This window comes from Tribolium madens, unplaced genomic scaffold (genome assembly GCF_015345945.1).
Source record: "Tribolium madens isolate multiple individuals breed KSU strain unplaced genomic scaffold, Tmad_KSU_1.1 Scaffold_19;HRSCAF=116;Tcas5.2_LG9, whole genome shotgun sequence".
Classification (NCBI taxonomy): domain Eukaryota; kingdom Metazoa; phylum Arthropoda; class Insecta; order Coleoptera; family Tenebrionidae; genus Tribolium; species Tribolium madens.
In genome coordinates this window covers 1,565,403-1,582,414 of record NW_025400983.1, presented here as the reverse complement: position 1 = coordinate 1,582,414, position 17,012 = coordinate 1,565,403, and the positions used below count along the sequence as shown (strand labels likewise).

The 17,012-nt window shown below is 31.7% G+C and overlaps 2 protein-coding genes across 4 annotated transcripts in view; both read right to left on the bottom strand.

Annotated features, from left to right (window-relative positions):
• Nucleotides 1-31: 31 nt before the first annotated feature.
• Nucleotides 32-2,896, bottom strand: LOC123011227 (radical S-adenosyl methionine domain-containing protein 2-like). Its single transcript, XM_044408580.1, has 5 exons — nt 2,583-2,896; nt 2,232-2,452; nt 2,016-2,179; nt 347-536; nt 32-299 (listed from the first exon to the last, which is right to left on the bottom strand). Exons 1-5 carry the CDS (start codon nt 2,833-2,835, stop codon nt 135-137), a joined length of 993 nt encoding a protein of 330 aa, XP_044264515.1. The 5' UTR covers nt 2,836-2,896; the 3' UTR covers nt 32-134.
• A 2,145-nt stretch (nt 2,897-5,041) lies between these two features.
• The window catches only part of LOC123011170, a 97,660-nt gene continuing 85,689 nt past the window's right edge, over nt 5,042-17,012 (bottom strand). For 2 of the 3 annotated variants that reach the window (XM_044408494.1, XM_044408511.1), the window contains 5 exons: nt 14,385-15,106; nt 10,330-10,538; nt 8,951-10,227; nt 6,812-6,968; nt 5,042-5,696 (listed from right to left, as the gene is read on the bottom strand). In XM_044408494.1, coding sequence (XP_044264429.1) covers nt 5,518-5,696; nt 6,812-6,968; nt 8,951-10,227; nt 10,330-10,538; nt 14,385-15,106 — 2,544 coding nt within the window. In that variant the 3' untranslated portion in view covers nt 5,042-5,517. Of the gene's footprint in view, nt 5,763-6,811; nt 6,969-8,950; nt 10,228-10,329; nt 10,539-14,384; nt 15,107-17,012 lie in introns of all 3 variants that reach the window. The other variant, XM_044408502.1, reaches the window with a different exon arrangement.

Here is a 17,012-nt window from a genome sequence, read left to right as displayed (position 1 = left end):
GTTTTTCATGTTTAAGTGTCAAAAAAACTCGTAAAACTAAAGATTTATTACATTGAATACAAAACTGACAAGCTTAAGTTGGCACCCCAGATGAAGCGTAGTTGGAATACTATACGTTGGCAGCACTGCAATGGCTACCAGGCGAATTTCTCGGCCTCCTTCGACCACTTGTAGAACCCTCCCCGTTTCTTGAACATTTCCTCGTCAAATCCTGAAAATTTTAGCGCGTTTTCAACGCCAATGTCCAAAATGGACTTGGAGGGCACTTTAGAGCCACTCGTGCAGTCCAAAAACCGCATCTGAAACTAAAATTGAGCACAGAAATACCTAAAAAAAAAACACTAACGTATTCGTCAAGAATCAAATAACTGTTTTGCATCTTTGTGTTGGATTCAGGAACCAAGCTTTTGACGGTTTCATGTCGCTGTAAAAAGCTTTCGAAAGCTGAATCGTCGATGTAAAAGTGTTCGGCGTTTCGCAGAGCTTCAGGACCGGCGTTTTCGCCCTCGAGGAGCAAACACTGAAACACTTTCCACCTGAAAATTGGGATAATTTATTTAAAAAAATTATAAACAAAAAAATTGATTTATTTTAAATCATATTTTTTATGGTCGCCAGATTTCAAACTGGCAACATTGTAAAAATTATAGGAAACTATTACTTTTTAGAATGTTGTGATTTATAGAGTAAATTTTTTAAATTTACAGGGTGTGGCAAGTAAATATGTCAAAAATGACACGCTAGGTATGTGATTCTTCCACAGCCACCTTTAAATTGAAACGACCTCAAAAAAATAAAAAATGACGTAATTTGTGAAAATACAGTGTTGTCAAGTTTTTGTGACTTATTATAAATATACTGAGTGTACCAGACAAAAATGCTAAAAATAGTAGATCATTACTCGTCCACAGCCACCTTCAAACTGATATGTTTATAAAAAAACAAACGCGCATCGTTTCGGAATTTTCTTCAAGTTTTTGTTTGAATTTTTGTCAAAATCAGAGCAAAGTCGAGCTGGCAACGTTGCGATTTGGATGTTTTAGAAAGTTAAAAAAAAATTGTAGCATACTAGAGAAATAATAATCAATTTTTTCTACTTTTTAGAATGTTGTAATTTATAGGGTGTATTTTTTAAATATACAGGGTGTGGCTGGTAAATATGTCAAAAATTTAGTTAAAAAGAAAATCGTAGCAAACTAGAGAAATTCTAATCAATTTTTTCTATTTTTTAGAATGTCGTAATTTATAGGGTGTATTTTTTAAAATATACAAGGTGTGGCAAATAAATATGTCAAAAATAATAATCAATTTTTTCTACTTTTTAGAATGTTATAATTTATAGGGTAATTTTTTTAAATATACATGGTGTGGCAGGTAAATATGTCAAAAATGACACGCTAGGTATGTAATTTTTCCACAGCCACCTTTAAATTGAAACGTCTTCAAAAACATCAAAAATGACGTAATTTGTGAAAATACAGTGTTGTCACGTTTAAATATACTGAGTGTACGAGACAAAAATGCTAAAAATAGTAGTTCATTATTCCACAGCCACCTTTAAAGTGATACTTTTATAAAAAACAAACGCGCAACGTTTCGGAATTTTCTTCAAGTTTTTGTCAAAATTTTCTAGTCGCCTGAGCGAAGTCAAGCAATTAAAAAAACTATAGCAAAATAAAAAAATAATAATCAATTTTTTCTATTTTTTCGAATGTTGTAAAATTATGGGGTGTATTTTTCAATATACAGGGTGTGGCAAATTTCCTTAAAAACATGAAAAATTATGTAATTTGTAAAAAAATGTGTGACTGATTAATGTCAAAAGTGACATTTGACCATTGTTCCACAGCAACTATTAAAAAGTTAAAAAAAAATTAGAAATCGTTTAAATTTTCACTCATTTTTTAATGTACATATACAGGGGGATCACAATATTGGTCCCAGTCGCATATTTCAAAAACAAATTTTATGTGCATAAAAAAATTAAAAATTAATAAAAAATAAAATGGTATTACCGGATTGGGTTGATCCGCCGGATTTGTTCACACATATCCTCGTCCTTGTTGTAAGTATTGACAACTGTGTTCAATTTGAACAAAATTTTGTATTTTTCGCACCAATTGCGCACTTTTAGGATTTGCTCCAAGTGGTTTTTGGTGCCTTGACCACGACCAATGACCTAAAAAAATTAAATCAATTTTTTTAGACCAGCAATTTGGAACAGACTCTACCTTGTTAGTGTCCTCATTGAAGGAGTCGCACGAAACGGCCATAATGTCCACATATTGGCCGTAATTTTGGAACCATTTTTCCGTAATTAGGGACCCATTTGAGACCACGGAAACCGATGGTAGTTTCAGAACCATTTTGCAAAATTTCACCATTTCGCCCAAATGGCGGCCCCGTGTCACAATAAATGGTTCCCCGCCGCTGAAATTAATCTTTTCCATTCCTAGAAATTAAAAAAATCACCCAAACAAAGCAAAATCTAATAATAAAGCATGATGATGTTTGATCGTTTTATTATCTCTTAGTGATAAAAAATCAAACAATGAGAAAAATTCTGGGAAACCCCGACTCACCTGCCTCTTTGAGCATCCTGAGCCCCCTTTTGGCCACTCCCAAGTCCAAAACAAACGACGTTTTGGCAGTGTGAAAGCAAAAACCGCACGAGTAATTGCATTGCCTCGTAAAATGGTAATTGACACTTTTCGGGATGATTCGATCAATTTTTCGAATTTTCCCGCCACAATTTTGAAAAAAATACTTCAGACACGAAAAAACCACCATTAAAATGGTCAAAAACACGAAAAATTCGTCAAAATCAAGCAACATTTTGCTAGTGCGTTGTTACACGAATGCACGCAACGCAAAACCGCCTACTATTTATAACTCAAGTCGAGTGCTTCCCCGGTTTTCGCACACAAACACGCGCATCAAGTCGCCATGGCAGACAAACTGGCAACGTTGCGATTTAAAATTTTGGGCAAAATAAAGAAATCAAAAACAATTTTTTACATCGTAAATTAATTTTGAATATACAGGGTGTAACGTGTAATGTGATTGTTTAAATATACTGAGTGTGCTAGACAAAAATGTTAAAAATAGTAGTTCATTATTCAAGCCACCTTTAAATTGATACGTTTATAGAAAACAAAAGCGCATCGTTTCGGAATGTTTTTCAAGTTTTTGATTGAATTTTTTTCGCCTGAGCAATGTCAAACTGGCAACGTTGCGAATTGGATTTTTTAGTAGATAATTTAAAAAAAAATGTACCAAAATAAAAAAGAAATAATATATTTTTTCTACTTTTTATAAGTTTAAAAAAGATATTTTGAAATATACAGGGTGTGGTGGGTAAATATGTCACAAACACCTTTAATTGAAACGACTTTAAAAACATCATCAAAAACCATGTAGTTTGTAAAAATACAGTGTTGTCAAGTGACTTATTTTAAATATACAGAGTGTGCCTGACAAAAATAATAGTTCATTATTCTTCCACAGCCACCTTTAATCTGATACGTTTAGAAAAAACAAGCGCGCATCCTTTTCAAGTTTTTGATTGAATTTTTGTCAAAATCAAGTCGCCTGAGTAAAATCAAACTGGCAACGTTCCGATTTAGATGTTTTAGTAGAAAGTTCACAAAAAATTGTAACGAAATAAAGAAATAATAATTAATTTTTTCTACTTTTTAGAATATTGGAAATTTATAGGGTGTATTTTTAAATATACAGGGTGTGGCAAAAATGACATGCTAGGCATATGATTGTTCCACACTCACCTTTAAATTGAAGTTTTATTAAAAATATCAAAAATGGCGTAATTTGAAAATACAGTGTTGTCAAGTTTTTGTGACTTTTTTTCAATATACGGTATGTGCCCGACAAAAATAGTAATTCATTATTTTTCCACAGCCACCTTTAAACTGATACGTTTATAAAAAACAAACGCGCATCGTTTTAGAATTTTCCTTAAATTTTTAATTGAATTTTTGTCAAAATCTAGTCGCCTACCTAAGCGAAGTGAAGCTGGCAACGTTGCAATTTGAATGTTGTAGAAAGTTAAAAAAAAATGTAGCGAAATAAAGAAATAAAAATTTATTTTTTTTACTTTTTAGAATGTTGTAAATTTATAGGGTGTATTTTAAATATACAGGGTGTGGAAAGTAAATATGTTAAAAATGATAAATAGATATATGGTTGTTCCACAGCCACCTTTAAATTTAAATTGAAACATGAAAAATAACATAATTTGTGAAAATACAGTGTTGTCACGTTGTAGATGTTTTACATATACCGAGTGTGCCAGTCAAAAATGTTAAAAATAATTCATTATTCATCCACAGCCACCTTTAAATTGATGTTTATGAAAAACAAACGTGCATCGTTTCGGAATTTTCTTCAAGTTTTTGTCAAAATCTAGTCGCCTGCGAAGAGTCAAGCTGGCAACGTTGCGATTTGGATGTTTTAGAAAATTTGAAAAAAATTGTAGCGAAATAATACATTTTTTCTATCTTTTAGAATGTTGTAAATTTATAGGGTGTATTTCAAAATATACAGGGTGTGGCAAGTAAATATGCCAAAAATGACATGCCAGACTTATGATTCTTCCACAGTCACCTTTAAACTGAAATTTCCTTAAAAACATCAAAAATGCGCGTGATTTGTAAAAATACAAAAACTTAATTTTTTTTGTGACAGATAAATCTCAAGTGGCATTTGACAATTGTTCCACTATTAAAAAGTTTAAAAAAATGTATAAATCGTTTAAATTCTGACTCATTTTTTTAATGTATACAGGGAGGTCACAAATTTGGTCCCAATCACATATTTTAAAAACTGCTCAACGTAATTTTTTGAAACTTTGCACACGCATAGGTGTTAGTAAAATCTATCATGTGTACTTTTTTTACTTTTGCACCGTCATTTATTTTTAAAATACAAGGCGAACTTGATTTTTTCATCTATTGAAAAAAGAAGATTTTTTTTCTGAATATATTAATTTAGTTGGGGTTTTTTGGGGTAAAAATAAAACTCGTTGAATCATAATAATGTATTTATGTCTAAATTTGTACTAAATATAAATAAGTACCCTATATAAAAATACACTCTACACACAGTTTATACATAACCTCAACATCTGTATCTACCATGAAAATTGCTTTGATTAGCCACGTGATCATTTCACGCAAAATCTGAAAATTTATTGCACCGCTACTGAAAAAATCCAAAATGAAATGATCACAAATTTCTAGGCCCTCACCCTTGCATTCATAAAATCGGTTAAATATAACGTCCACTATGAAATTCAATTATATCACAAAAGTACATTTGAGTGTACTACACATAATTCGTTTCGTTTGAATAATCCCAAGTTCATAAAAAAAATACGATTATAACCTATGTACAGTCTTATCTAAGCTCGCTACTCGTCGCTAAATAATAAAACAAGTCAAAAAAGTACAAGTCTATTAAACCAATTTACATATAGACAATAAATACGACGTAAATAAATTAAACGTGGTTGGCTGTGAGGGGAGGAGTTTCGTCCAATTCGTCGAGGAAGTCGAAACTTGCGACAGCTTCCATTTCCTTTGCGCCGTAGCGGACGTAGAAGTCGGGCCGGCCTATAATTGAGGGCCTCGAGGCCGTCGCCGCTCGGACTACTGCCAATTCGGGACGGGCGGCGTTCGCTGCAACGACGCCAAATTATCAGACGGCCGTCTCGGTGATGGGGGTGCACGGAGCCGAGGTCGAAGCTTGAAATCCCCAACATTTACTGTACAGTTCGCTCCAAACACCAATCAGAAACGCGCATTCCAAAAAGCATATAATTCACATATCGGAAATTCGGGGAATCCCAAAATCAAAATTCTGACCATCGGAGGACACTCCTTAGATCTTTTCTAGATCATTCCACCGAAAAAAAATTTTTAGAATGCCGTTTCATCACTTAAAAACACGCATTCCAAAAAGCATATAATTCACATATCGGAAATTCGGGGAATCCCAAAATCAAAATTGTGACCATGGGAGGACACTCCTTAGATCTTTTCTAGATCATTCCACCGAAAAAATTTTTTAGAATGCCGTTTCATCACTTAAAAACACGCATTCCAAAAAGCATATAATTCACATATCGGAAATTCGGGGAATCCCCAAATCCCGATTCTGACTATCGTGGGCCACTCCTTAGATCTTTTTTAGACCATTCCACTAAAAAAAAATTTTTTTGGAATACCGTTTCATCATTTAAAAACATGCATTCCAAAAAGTATATAATTCACATATCGAAAATTCGGGGAATCCTCAAATCAAAATTCTGACCATCGGAGGACACTACTTAGATCTTTTCTAGACCATTCCACTGAAATTTTTTTTTTTGGAATGCCGTTTCATCATTTAAAAACACGCATTCCAAAAAGCATATAATTCACATATCGGAAATTCGGGGAATCCCCAAACCGGGATTTTGACTAACTCGAGTCACTCCTTACATCTTTTCTAGATAATTCCACCAAATTTTTTTTCTGGAATGCCGTTTGCGATTCGTGTCAAATAAACGATCACTAAGCCTACTAGAACAGAGGAGAATAGAGGAAATAAATTTCGATAACAACAACTAGCAGTTCATCGAGCTGAACGTACTGGTACTATGTTCGGGACTCAAACTTGCTTTCTCGTTTCGATTTCTGCCAAAATTATCAAGCATGCGGGTTAGTGTAATAAAAATTCAAGCAGGTGGGTTAATTAGTCCCGAAAGAAAAATAAATAATGTTGGAAATGAATTAATGAAGCGTTAAAGTACCTTTTTTCTGCCGATGAAAACGATGGATTCGGTGCAAATGGCCGTAATCGGGGGGATCCTCCGTTGAGTCACTCGCTACGCTCCCACCACATGACGAAGTGGGGGAAGAGTCACTAGAGACTGAGGCCATCATGACGTCGAGGAGGTTCGCCCTGGCCTAAAAAAGAAAAAAAATTGGAGAAAAATAGTCAAGTAGAAATGGGTACCAATTTTCGGTTCACGATGTATAAGATGAGTTTTTTACTCGTAAAATTTAAATAAACAAGAATAAAACGGAGATTTTTGCAAATTTAGGAGACACACTGTATCATAGAAAATGATTATACCAAATCGCTTTTTTTTAAATAACCAAAATGGATACCAAATTTCGGTCCATGCTGTATACACGAAAACCGTTTCTTTGTATACTTTTTTTTTAATTGAGTTGAAACAGATTAAAGACTTTTTAGTACTAAGTTTTAAAATTTAGACATAATAGTCAAAATGTGTATCTATTTTTGGTCCATGCTATACGAAAAGCATTTTTTTGTGAATTTTTTTATTAAAATAGAATTGAAATAAAAATTAAAAAAACTTGTTTTCGTGTTCATTTTCTAAATTTACACATTACACATATCTAAAAAAGATTTGGAAATGGTCAGTGATGTGTACCAATTTTCGGTCCATGTTGTATATTATATGCAAATAGCTTTTTATATTTTTTCTATTAAAATTGATTTGAAACAGAATAAAAACATCGTTTCAATATCAATAATAGTCAAAATGTGTACTTATTTTCGGTACATGCTGTATAGAAAAGCGATTTTATGAGAGGTTTTTTTATTAAAATTGCATTGAATCAGAATACAAATATAAAAAAAAATGTTTTCGTGTTCATTTTTTAAATTTATACATTGACATACTTAGAAAAAATATTTTGAAAAATTCAGTGATGTGCACCAATTTTCGGTACAAGCTGTATATTATATGAAAACCGTTCTTTTATTAAAATTGAATTGAAACAATAAAAATATCGTTTCAATATTAATAATAGTCAAAATGTGTACTTATTTTCGGTACATGCTGTATAAAAAAGTGATTTGTTTTGAGAGGTTTCTTTTATTAAAACTGAATTGAATCAATAGTAATTTTAAAAAAACTTGTTTTCGTGTTCATTTTTTAAATTTACACATTGACATACTTAAAAAAAGATTTCGAAATAGTCAGTGTGTGTACCAATTTTCAGAACACGCTGTATATTATACAAAACCCGTTTTTAAAAATTATTTTTTAATTAAATTTGGATTGAAACAATAAAAAAATCGTTTCAATATTAATAATAGTCAAAATATGTACTTATTTTCTGGACATGCTGTATAGAAAAGCGATTTTTTTTTTAACTTTTTTTATTAAAATTGAATTGAATCAGAATAATAATTAAAAAAAACTTGTTTTTCGTGTTCATTTTTTTAAATTTACACATTGACATACTCAAAAAATATTTTGAAATAGTCAGTGATCTGTACCAATTTTCGCTGTATATTATATGAAAACCTTTTTTTTATAATTTTTTTTTATTAAAATATTAAAATCAATTCAAATTGAAACAATAAAAATATTGTTTCAATATTAATATTAGTCAAAATATGTACATATTTTCGGTACATGTTGTATAATAGAAAAGCAATTTTTTTTGAAAGGTTTTTTTTATTAAAACTGAATTGAAAGAAAATGGAAATTAAAAAAAATATTTTTGGGGTCATTTTTTAAATTTATACATTGACATACTTAAAAAAAATATTTTGAAAAAGTCAGTGATGTGTACCAATTTTCGGTACATACTGTATAAAAACTATTTTAAAAATAAAAAATTTCAAAAATTTTGATGTTTTCGAAACCAAATTGTATTTTCATTATTTAGAAAAATAGTTGAAAACAGTACCATTTTGTGGTAAAATCTTTTTAATTTGATTAATTAAAAAAAATACAAAAAACGCAAATATTTGAATTTTTAATTTTGAAAACTATTCTTTATTGCAGATCGAAAAACTTCACGTAATTTATAGTACATACAGTGTGATTCAAAAAAGTAGTATACGATGACAATATAATCATTGCCAACGTATGCCTCACTATACAGGGTGATTCAAAAACACACACCTTCGGATCCGTCAAATCTATATCCTTCTCCACATGCACCCACCCCGTCGTTCTACACCCCTCATCCAACTTATTCGCTCCGCCTCCTGACCCCTCCTCCTTCTCCCCTCCAACCGGCGGCGGTGGCTCCTCCCCATTTTTAATCATACGATTCAACTCATCAATCACATCTTTCGAAGTTGCACGTTCATGAAAACTTACAGCACGATGGGGAGGGCCTTCAATAATATTACTTATAACACCGGAAGTGCATTGCGGAAGTCGTTCAGACGTGATCACATGATGTTGGCCTTGTTTCACTTTCGGTATTTTACTCTTTGGTTTCGGTAATTCATCGGTTTTTTTCGGTATAGATGGCGCCACCACCAATTTCGAATCGCGTTTCCGGCGCGGTATTTTCGAAATTATCGTACTCGTTGAAACGTCACTCGAATCGGTTATAACCGATGAGGTTACACTAGTGCATATATCAACCGGTAGGGCGGCCATATTCGAACAATTCTCACTTATTTCGACATCGATAGGGGTGACCAAACACACCTCATCAGCATACGCGATATTTTGTTCGTCTTTTTTCGCATATTCCTCGCATAATTGCTTCAATGTGACGTAATTTTCGTCACCAGGCCCCTCAATACTGAAGTCTTTCGTTGGATCGGCCATTTTTAAATTTAAAACATTGTGAAAAGTGTCACAATTCGACGAAGTCGACGCGAGACTTTTCGTACTCTCGAATTTGACCAATCGGTAAAAGTCGCGCGTGAAATCGGTACCGGGGAGTTCCCCGGTGTCGTCGCTCAGCGCCGCCGACGATCGTTTCGAGAAAGTCTCCGCCTCGGACGAGCCGCTCGACCAATCCGGTGAGCGGGGCGTGGCGTACGGCCACGCCTGTTTTTCGTTCTCGCCAATGAGGAGTGTGACCAATTCGCGGCCTTCTTTGTCCATGAGATAGCTCGAGTTGTTCCAAAGACACTCATTGGCGTCCTCTTCGAGCTCGAGGGCGTTGTTCTCCTGGATGCTGGGGAGGGTGGAGGGCGTTACCGCCTCGATACGTTTGCATTGTTCGCGTAAATCGTCGTTTGATAAACTCAAACTCCAGTCTTCTAATTCGGCGCGGTCGTATTCCAATTCGAGTAAATCGCGTTGCTGTTGAAGGGTGGTTCGGGTGTCGTCGAGACGCAACCATTGCTGGATGTATTCGGCGTCCCATGTGGGACAACATTCCATTTCGGTCGGGCTGGGCCAAGAATCATCACAGATTTCGAAATTGGTGTTACCTAAGGTGAAATAGTATATTACGCACAAGCTGGGAAATGTAGCCATCGAGGTTTGCATATACTATTTTATTTACAATATGAATTAATTGGAAAAATTAATACCCCATAAAGTGCTAGTGGCTTTGGCTCGTCGCAAAGGATTCTTGTCGGTTATATCAAGGAGAAAAATCGAAGGACTGCTAGAAATAGGCGACGTGATGCTGTAGCAAGGACTTGGGGCTGTTGTTATTTTGATACAGAGATGCGAGTCGGAGAAACTTCGCATGATGTGTTGAAATGGTAACATCTCTTTGCCGGGAGGGTAACTGTTCCTGAAAATTATTAATAATGTTAAAAAAGTTGTGAAATAGTTATTTGTGTATCAAGGGAGAAAATAACAGCTTTAATCCTGAGAATGTAGGTAACGCAAGAGGTGATCGGAGAGGGCCGAGGGCATTTTCACTCGGAGGATATATTAACAAAGTTTAGTACAGAAATACATACAAAACTTTCCTCCCAACAGTCTAAATTAACAATAACATGAGAAAAAAAGTATAGAGATCAAAATTTAATTAATTTTATTAAAGTTGTAAAAACGAATTATTTCATAATTGTAGTAAAAAAGCTAAAAATTACTCATTTTGAGTAGAAAACAAGCAAAAAATTTGTTTTTTCATTATTTTGAGACACTCCGTATAGAAATAACGCTTAGTGAAAAAAATTAAAAAGTTGAAAAAATCAATTATTTCACAATTACTGTAGTAAAAAAAAATGTAAAATTTACTCACTCTGAGACGAGCAAAAAAATTATTTTTCATTATTTTGAGACACTCTGTATAGTGAAAAAATCCAAAAGATCTGACGCATAGTAAAAAAATTGAATAAATTGAAAAAATTAATAATTTCGCAATTGTAGTAAAAAAGCTAAAAATTACTCATTAAGTGGAAAACAAATAAAAATTTGTTTTTTCACTATTTTGAGACACTCTGTATAGTGAAAAAAATCCAAAAGAAATGACGCATGGTGAAATAATTGAAAATGTTGAAAAAAGAATAATTTCACAATTGTAGTCAAATTTACTCACTCTGAGAACGAGCAAAAAAATTATTTTTCATCATTTCGAAACACTCTGTATGATGAGAAAAGATGAATAAAAAAATTAAAAAGTTGAAAAAACGAATTATTTCATAATTGTAGTAAAAAACTTAAAGGTACACATTCTGAATAGAAAACGAGTAGAAAATTTGATTTTTCATTATTTTGAGACACTCTGTATAGTGAAAAAAATCCAAAAGAAATGGTGAAAAAATTAAAAAAGTTGAAAAAACAAATTATTTCACAATTGTAGTAAAAAAAACGGTAAAATTTACTCCCTCTGAGACGAGCAAAAAGATTTATTTTTCATGATTTTGAGACACTCTGTATAGTGAAAAAAATCCAAAAAATATAACGCATAGTGAAAAAATTAAAAAAGTTGGAAAAATAAATTACTTCACAATTGTAGTAAAAAGAAAGGAAAAATTTACTCACTCTAATAACAAGCAAAAAAATTTATTTTTCATGATTTTGAGACACTCTGTATAGTGAAAAAAATCCAAAAGAAATAAGGCATAGTGAAAAAATTAAAAAAGTTAAAAAACCAAATTATATTTCACAATTGTAGTGAAAAAAACGGTAAAATTTACTCACTCTGAGACGAGCAAAAAATTTATTTTTCATGATTTTGAGACACTTTGTATAGTGAAAAAAATCCAAAAGATATGACGCATGGTGAAAAAAAACTGAACATGTTGAAAAAATAAATTATTTCACAGTTGTAGTAAAATTTACTCATTCTGAGAACGAGCAAAAAATGTATTTTTTTATGATTTTGAGATACCCTGTATGATGAAAAAGGATGAATAAAAAAATTAAGAAGTTGAAAAACAAATTATTTCACAATTGTAGTAAAAAAAAAGTAAAATTTACTCACTCCGAAACGAGCAAAAAAATATTTTTCATGATTTTCAGACACTCTGTATAATGAAAATCGATGGATAAAAAATTATAAAGTTAAAAAAACGAATTATTTCACAATTGTAGTAAAAAAGCTATTAAGTTATTAAAATCAATTATAAAGTCAAGTCAAAATTATGTTTTCCAAAAGGAAAAATGTGTAAAAAAAATACCCAAAATGGTATAAAGGTACGATATACAGAGTGATTCGGGAAAAATAAAGATTCAAATAAAAAATAAAAAACTGAAAAAATTCTTACAAAAAACAATATTTTGTCGTTCTTGTTTTATTTTTCAATATTACTGATTTCTTCAGTCATTACAATACTCTTTTTAGGAATCGGACATCTTTGCTGAATCAATCTGTACTGAATTTCGATTAAATTCTATTAAGATTAACGACAAAATTCAGTAAATTAAACATTTATGTTTTTTTTAAATAAATATTTTAAAGAAAAAATAAAACACAAAAGCCAGCAGATGAGTCACCCTGTATTTAACTACAATTATTTTAATTTTCCGAATTATGACGCATTAAGTTTCAATTCCATATATTAGAAAATGTTACTGTCAATTTATTTATTGATATATAGGATGATTCAGCTAATATTACCCTAATTGTTTTATGTGTATCAAATTTTAATTAATGAAACCTAATAAAATAATTGAAAAAAATTTACTATAGGCAGATATCGACACAAAGATCAGCAGATTACGACGAATTACCTTTTTCGAGTCACCCTGTAATTAGTACAAATTAACTGACATTCGGTTTTGACGAAAAAAAAGCAAAAAATGTAAAGGGTGACTTAGCTAAAAAATACCCAAAATGGGCTAAATGTACGATATACAGAATGATTCGGGAAAAATGAAGATTCAAATCAAAAATAAAAAGCTGGAAAAATTCTTACAATAAACAATATTTTCTGATTCTTGTTTTATTTTTTATTTTTCAACATTACTGATTTCTTGATCACAATACTCTTTTTAGGAATCGGACATCTTTGCTGAATCAATCTATACTTCGATTAAATTCTATTAAGATTAACGACAAAATTTAGTAAATAAATTTTTTTTTTTAATAAATATTTTGAGGAAAAAATAAAACACATAAAAGCCATTACAGATGAGTCACCCTGTATTTAACTACAATTATTTTAATTTTCCGAATTATGGCAAATCAAGTTTCAATTACATATATTAGAAAATGTTACTGTCAATTTATTTTGATACATAGGATGATTCAGCTAATATTACCCTAATTGTTTTATGTGTATTAAATTTTAATTAATGAAACCTAAGAAATAAATTAATTGAAAAAAAATTACTATAGGCAGATATCGATACAATTACATTTTTCGAGTCACTCTGTAATTAATAAAAATTAACTGACATTCAAAGACTTTCAGTTTTGACGAAAAAAAAGCAAAAAATGTAAAGGGTGACTTAGCTAAGATGACACAATTTTGTTTGAAATTAAAAAAAAAACAAATTGTTTAAATCGATTTTAATACCAAGTCAAAATTGTTTTTTTTTGTGTACAAATTGTATACAGGGTGTTAAGAAAAGATTGTAAAATATTTAAGAAGATACTTTGCGGACCCATGTTTAATAAGACTTTTTTACGATCTTTTTTTAACACCCTGTATAATATAATCATTGGATGAATATAATCATTGACAAAGTATATCTGACAGATTCATGACTATTATTACTTGTAATTTTAATAAGTTGTAACAAACAGTGTACTTTAAATTGCTTTACAACTCAAGTTGTAAACTATACATTTTTAAAGAACGCATCTACTCCCAAAAAAAAAAAAAAATTAAACATCAGTATATCAAAAAAGTGTCCAAGACCTTCATGATGAGTCACCCTATATTTATTAACAATAATTTCAATTTTGACTATTTTGCCGAATCGAGTTTCAGTTATATTAGAAAAAATTGCTATAGATTTGTTTTTGATACAGAAATAGAATAATTCAACAAATAATACATTGAAACTTTAAACACACCCAAATATAATCATTGACAACGTATATCTGACCGATTTATGATTATTATTACTTGTGATTTAAATCAGTTGTAAGGAACTATGTACTTTAATTGTTTCACAACCCGAGTTGTAAACTATATTTTTTCTACTCCCAAAAAAAATTTTTTTTTTTTAAAACACTCACCTTGGCTTGAGATTCAGCAAATTGAACGGAATGTAAAGTATGTCAGGATCCTTATTGTCAGTCACAAGAAGGCGCGTTTCGGTGGTAATATCAGTCTCGTCGGTGTCCTCCTTCAAATCCTCCAATCCCCTCATTGGGATCGCTTCACTCCTCGTCAAATCGGCTTGAACATCGGAAGACATCGTCGAGTATCCCTCATCCCTATTCCCACTCTCGGGCGACTCATTCCCTGCCTCCTCCTCACTCTTCGAACTACTTTGCAAAATGGGGCGACTCCTCCTGTATTTCGTCGCTTGAACGATGGGCAAATGGAGATTCAACGAGACGGGCCGTTGGGGCTGCACCCACAGACTCGAATCGACACTCCCAAGGGCTTCGAGGAGCCTTTTGGGGGTCACTTCGCTGCCTTTGAGCTCCGTCCAGAGCTTCGTGAGGACCTGGTGGCGTTTTTTGTCCTCGAAGGAGAGTTTCGTGTCGAGGATTTCGGAGTTTGTGGAGAGACGACGTTCGAATTTTGATAAAGCGGTTTCGGAGGTGTCGTCCGAGTTGAAAGAGTTGAAATGTTTGATTACGGTGGGGAGGGAGGAGTCCTCTGGGGGCGGTTCGGGGGATGAGGGGGTGTCGCCGCGAAGCTGGTGCACCAGCATGGAGGTCAAGGCGCGGTTTTGGGACTCCAGTTCGTGGATGCGCGAGTTGAGGTGGCCGACTTCCTCACGTAAGCCCTGAAAAAAACATCACACGACTTTCCTTATCCTACTTATTTGGAAAACATCCTAATTAAAATTTTGATTTTTGGTCTTTGCGGCCGAACGGTGCGACCGATTTTTACCAAATGTTTCGTGCTACGTCCCCTTGCTACAAGTAACTTTCATACCAAATTTCAAGTTTCTAACTTTTATCGTTCTCGAGATATGTTGTTTACAGACAGACAGACACACACACGACCCAATGGCTCAAACCAACTTTTTTGGTGTCTTGAAGTTATAATTCGTCCAGAAATGTAAAAATATAGGCAGGACAAATTTCAGGCGATTACAAAAAATTGTTTTTTTTTTGAAAAATCGAAAATTTTAAAATTAGACTAAATGACGTTTTTTGTTACATTTTGCGCATTTTGCGTACTTTTTTAATATAATTTTTGAAAATTTAGGAACTTTTTAAGGTGGTGGTAACAAATGTCACAAAGTTTGATAGATCCGATTTTCGAAGTGTCAAATATTTTTCAAAATTTTGTTGAATTAACAACGAATACTGCAAATATTTCATGCACACCACGCTGCTGAAAATCACCATTACCAACCTTTAGAAAGTAAATTTTACTAGTCTATTATAGCACCCAAATTCGTGTTGAAATAGCTCATTAAAGCATTGGTTTTGGTATCGAAATAAGCTTTCTTTCAGACGCAAATTAGAAAAAAATGTTTTATAGTGTTGAAATAAACTGTAGGTATACAAAAATTAGTGAGCGACAAAAACAAATTTTTAAAATTGCTAAATAAAAAAATGGTGGCTTAAATCGAGTTTTATAAAGTCGAAATTAACTAGAGAAAATAAAAACAAATAAATATAAAAAATCTTTTATTTTTAATTAATTAGGAAAATTTTGGAATTATAAAACAAGAGACCATCATCATAAGTACTAAAAAACTTTGGTTATGTCAAAAATTGAAACTGAAATGAGTAATTGAGCCGAAATTAACTATAAGAAAAAAAAAAGAAATAAAAAAAATTGTTACTTCTAATTATTTTGGAGAATATTTACAAAAGAACATCGTCATAAATACAAAAATTTTAAGTTATATCAAAAATTAAACAAAATGGCGGCGGAAATCGGGCTTTCTAAGAACAAAATTAACTATGAAAAATATGAAGAAAAAAAGTAGAAAAGCGCTGATATTTTTTATTACTCCGAAGAATATTACATTTTTAAAAAACTTAAGTAATGGCAAAAAGGCGACCAAAATAACGTTTTATAAAGTCAAAATTAACAATAGAAAACAAAAACAAAACAGAAAATGTGAAAACCCGTTATTTTTTATTAGGTTGAAGAAAATTGGAGCTTTAAAAAAAAATATCGTCATAAGTACTAAAATTTTAGGTTATATCACAAATTAAATAAAATGGGGGGTGAAAAATATTTACAAAAAAAATAGAATATTTCTGAAATTTTTTATTAATCTGAAAAATATTCGTATTAAAGCAAAAGAACGTTATAGGTACTAAAATTTTAGGTTATATGAAAAATTAAACAAAATGGAGGCTGAAATCGGGCTTTCTAAGTACAAAATTAACTATGAAAAATATTTACAAAAAAAGTAGAATATTTCTGAAATTTTTCATTAATCTGAAAAATATTAGTTTTAAAACAAAAGAACGTCATAGTCACTAAAATTTTAGGTTATATGAGAAATTAAACAAAATGGGGGCTGAAATCGGGCTTTGTAAGTAGTACGAAATTAACTATGAAAAATATTTACAAAAAAAGAATATTTCGGAAATTTTTTATAATCTGAAAAATATGAAAGCTTTAAAGTTGGACTTTTTTAATTTTAAATCCTTTAATAGCTTCAAGTATTTTCTAAAAGTTTCGTTGAGTTAGTCATTTAGTATTCTTTAATTATGTTTATA

What these genes read in the sequence shown, in the direction of transcription:
- LOC123011227 (XM_044408580.1), bottom strand. Translation starts at nt 2,835, where the DNA reads ATGTTGCTTGATTTTGACGAATTTTTCGTGTTTTTGACCATTTTAATG. An exon ending in CAGGATGCTCAAAGAGGCAG is followed by an intron (nt 2,453 to 2,582) that starts GTGAGTCGGGGT and finishes TTTAATTTCTAG; the next exon opens with GAATGGAAAAGATTAATTTC. An exon ending in CGGCGGATCAACCCAATCCG is followed by an intron (nt 537 to 2,015) that starts GTAATACCATTT and finishes CCCAATTTTCAG; the next exon opens with GTGGAAAGTGTTTCAGTGTT.